The 3,276-nt window shown below is 46.1% G+C and overlaps 1 protein-coding gene across 1 annotated transcript; it reads right to left on the reverse strand.

Moving 5' to 3' along the window:
- LOC107627136 (uncharacterized protein K02A2.6-like) lies at positions 1,540 to 2,178 on the reverse strand. Its single transcript, XM_016329996.1, has one exon. The coding sequence runs from the start codon at positions 2,176 to 2,178 to the stop codon at positions 1,540 to 1,542; it is 639 nt and encodes a 212-aa protein (XP_016185482.1).

A 3,276-nucleotide genomic window follows, 5' to 3' on the forward strand; every position in this document is an offset into this window, starting at 1 on the left:
GATCTAGGTTTGACGATGATGACTTGAAGGTCGTTAGCAACTCTAAGAAGAAAAAACGGGATTCCAGAAAGGCACTCTCAGTTATGGAGAAGAATTTCGATGCTGGGGGTTTCATTGAGTCCCAGTTGCTCCCTGGCACCGAAGAGTTTTTCCGTGATGCCGACCTTTCTGGGCAGGCGAGGTGGATCTACCGCAGTCTTCTTTGAGCTGCAACTATTGCAAAGAAGATGGAGCCTGTCTTGGGAAATTATCATGCTATGGAAGTGAAGCTTTAGGACTCCCAAAAAGATCTGACGGACTCAAGATCTCGGGAGGAGTCTCTGAAGACAAAACTGTCTGAGCAAGAGAAGAAGGCTGAGGAGGATGCCAAAGAGATCAACAGGCTAGTGGATCGGGACCTCGCCTTGATGAAAGATCTGAACACTGCTCGTGGTGAGGCTACTGCTGCTGAGAAGAAGGCCAAGGAACTAGAGGAAAAACTGAAGTTGGCGGAGAGCTCGGCAGAGACTGTTCGTCAAGAGATGGCTGCTTTGAAGAAGAAGAATAAGGAGCTTGCAAATGGGGCCCGGGAGGCCGTGAAGCTGACCGAGGAGGGGATTAAGCTCCAGGTGGCCATGCTGGCTCCCGACCTCGATCTTTCTCAAGTTGGGGCTCTGAAGACGGTTGAGGACGGGAAGATTGTTGATATCTTCAAGTCTTGAGATGGATACTTCTCTCAGCCTTTGTATTCTTTGTTATATCTTTTGTAATTTGTTTTTATCCTGGGGCCTGTTTTAAGGTGCCCTTTAGTTGTAATGAACATTTTGGCACTTTTATCTTAATTAGGCCACTTTCTTGGTTATTGATTGCTTGCTCGGGCCGTCGTGGCTTTGCTTTTATTGTTATTTGTTTTTGCTTACTCGGGCCGTCGCAGTCTTTTGGTTTACTATTTTTATGGTATTTACCATTTTTGTTGCTTGTCGATTTGAGCCGTTTTGCTTTGGGTCCCTTTGGTTCCTGGGGTGATCAGTCCTAGGTTCCCGTTAGGTCGACTGTTCGTTATTTTTCGTCGTTTTGTTGTTTCGACGTGAATCTTGCAAAAAGACAAACTTATCATATACGCATTGTTAGAAATTTGAAGCAAGGAAGTGATGTAATGCATAATTAAGTGAAAGATAGTAAAAGAGGAATGCAAAAGGAATTTTAAAAGGGGGAGGGTGAAGTCGTCAGGTCGTGTGGTTGCTTCTTCTTATGAGTAGAACCTCCTCAGGTTTGCCATGTTCCATGTTCTCGGTACCTCGCTTCCATCCAACTTCTCTAACTTGTAACCTCCTTTGCCGAGGACCTCTCTTACCCTATAAGGGCCTTCCCAGTTTGCGGCCAACTTGCCTTCTCCTGGGGTTGGCAGCCCTATGTCGTTGCGTCGTAAGACCAAGTCACCTTCTCTCAGGCTTCTTTTTAGCACCTTGCCATTGTTCCTTAGGGCTATCCTTTGCTTTATCGCTATTTCTGCTAGGTGCGCCATTTGCCTTGTCGTCGACCAGATCTTTTTTTATTGCTTCACTTCCTCCTCCGAGGAGTAACCTTGGACTCGATTCCCCGATTTCGATTGGGATGACTGCGTCGACCTCGTATGTGAGTCGGAAGGGGGTTTCGCCGGTAGATGATCGGGGGAGGGGTGGTCCTGTAAGACCATAGGACTGAACATAGCTCGTTTGCCCATGAGCCCTTCTTTCCCTGAAGTCGCTTCTTTAACCCTTTTAGGATAACTTTGTTAGCTGCCTCCACCTGGCCGTTGGTTTGGGGGTGTTCGACTGAGGAGAACCTTTGCTTGATTTTTAATCCTGCTAGGAATCCTTTGAACTTCTTGTCGTTGAACTGTGTCCCGTTATCCGATATGACAGTTTCTGGGATTTCAAACCTGGTGACCACTAGCCTCCACATAAATTTTTGGCAATTCGCTGAAGATATGCTAGCCAGTGGTTTTGCTTCTACCCATTTGGTGTAGTAGTCTATGGCTACTATAAAGTATTTCACTTGCCCAGGCCCAGGTGGGAATGATCCTAAGAGGTCGACTCCCCATTGGGCAAAAGGTCGAGAGGCCATCATCAGGTTGAGTTCTTCGGGTGGTGCTTTGTGGAAGTTGGCATTTTCTTGACATTTTTTGCATTTTTTAACGAACTCCTGGGTGTCCGACATCATTGTGGGCCAGTAATATCCTGCTCGGATGATCTTTCTTGCCAGTGATCTTCCCCCGATGTGGTGACCACAACACCCCTCGTGGACTTCACTTAGGACGTAGTCTGTCTGGTCGGGGCACAGGCATTTGAGTAGGGGTTGGTGGAGCCCTCACTTGTACAACTGCCCCTGTATGATTACGTATTTGGAGGTTTCCCTCTTGGTGGCTTGTGCTTCCTTCTCATCTAAGGGTGTTTTTCCATGCTCCAGGTATCGGAAGGTAGGGTCAATCCATGAGGGGGGCTTGGGGTTTGGGTTGCGCATAAGATGATTGCTGGTTCGGTTGCCAATCCCTGGATTAGGGATCTGTTCCCCGCCCCGGGTTTGGTGCTTGCTATTTTGGAGAGGAGGTTAGCTTGAGCATTTCTTTTTCTAGGGACATCCTGAACTATGACCTCCTCAAAGCTTTTGCATAGCTCCTTTACCTTTTTCAGGTATTTTTGTAGTAGTGCGTCCCTGGCTTGGTAGCTGCCGTTTATCTGAGAAGTGACGACCTGGGAGTCGCTACTAACTTCCACTCTTGATGCTCTGACCTCTTTGGTTAACATTAGCCCTCCTATCAGGGTCTCGTACTCTGCCTGGTTGTTGGAGACTGGGAAATCGAACTTGATCGATTGTTCGTAAGCTACTCCTATCGAGTTTTCAAGAATGATCCCAGCTCCTCCGAACGTTTGGTTGGACGCTCCATCAATGATGATTGGACTTTTTGTGGTCTAGAATTCACGATTGAAATCTCGTTGCAATATAGTTTATAAACCAACAAACAATCCTTTCATACAAAAATTTGTTTGTCACAAGTAACAAATCCCTAAAATCTATAAACCGAAGTATTGAACCTTGGGTCGTTCTCCCAAGGAATTGCAATAAAATGTCTTGTTATTGGTTATGGAGCATGTTTTGGGGTTTTTGATAAGAGACATGAAATGTAAATGGCAATAAGTTGGACTTATGGGGAGCTCCTCTCAAGGTGGCTTGTGCTTGAAACTATCCTTGAACATCCACCAATGCTTGAATCTCCAATAAGCTCCATTCTTCAATTTTAATATCTTCAAGCTTGGA

This window comes from Arachis ipaensis, chromosome B02 (genome assembly GCF_000816755.2).
Source record: "Arachis ipaensis cultivar K30076 chromosome B02, Araip1.1, whole genome shotgun sequence".
Taxonomy (NCBI): Eukaryota; Viridiplantae; Streptophyta; class Magnoliopsida; order Fabales; family Fabaceae; genus Arachis; species Arachis ipaensis.

What these genes read in the sequence shown, in the direction of transcription:
- LOC107627136 (XM_016329996.1), bottom strand. Translation starts at nt 2,178, where the DNA reads ATGTCGGACACCCAGGAGTTCGTTAAAAAATGCAAAAAATGTCAAGAA.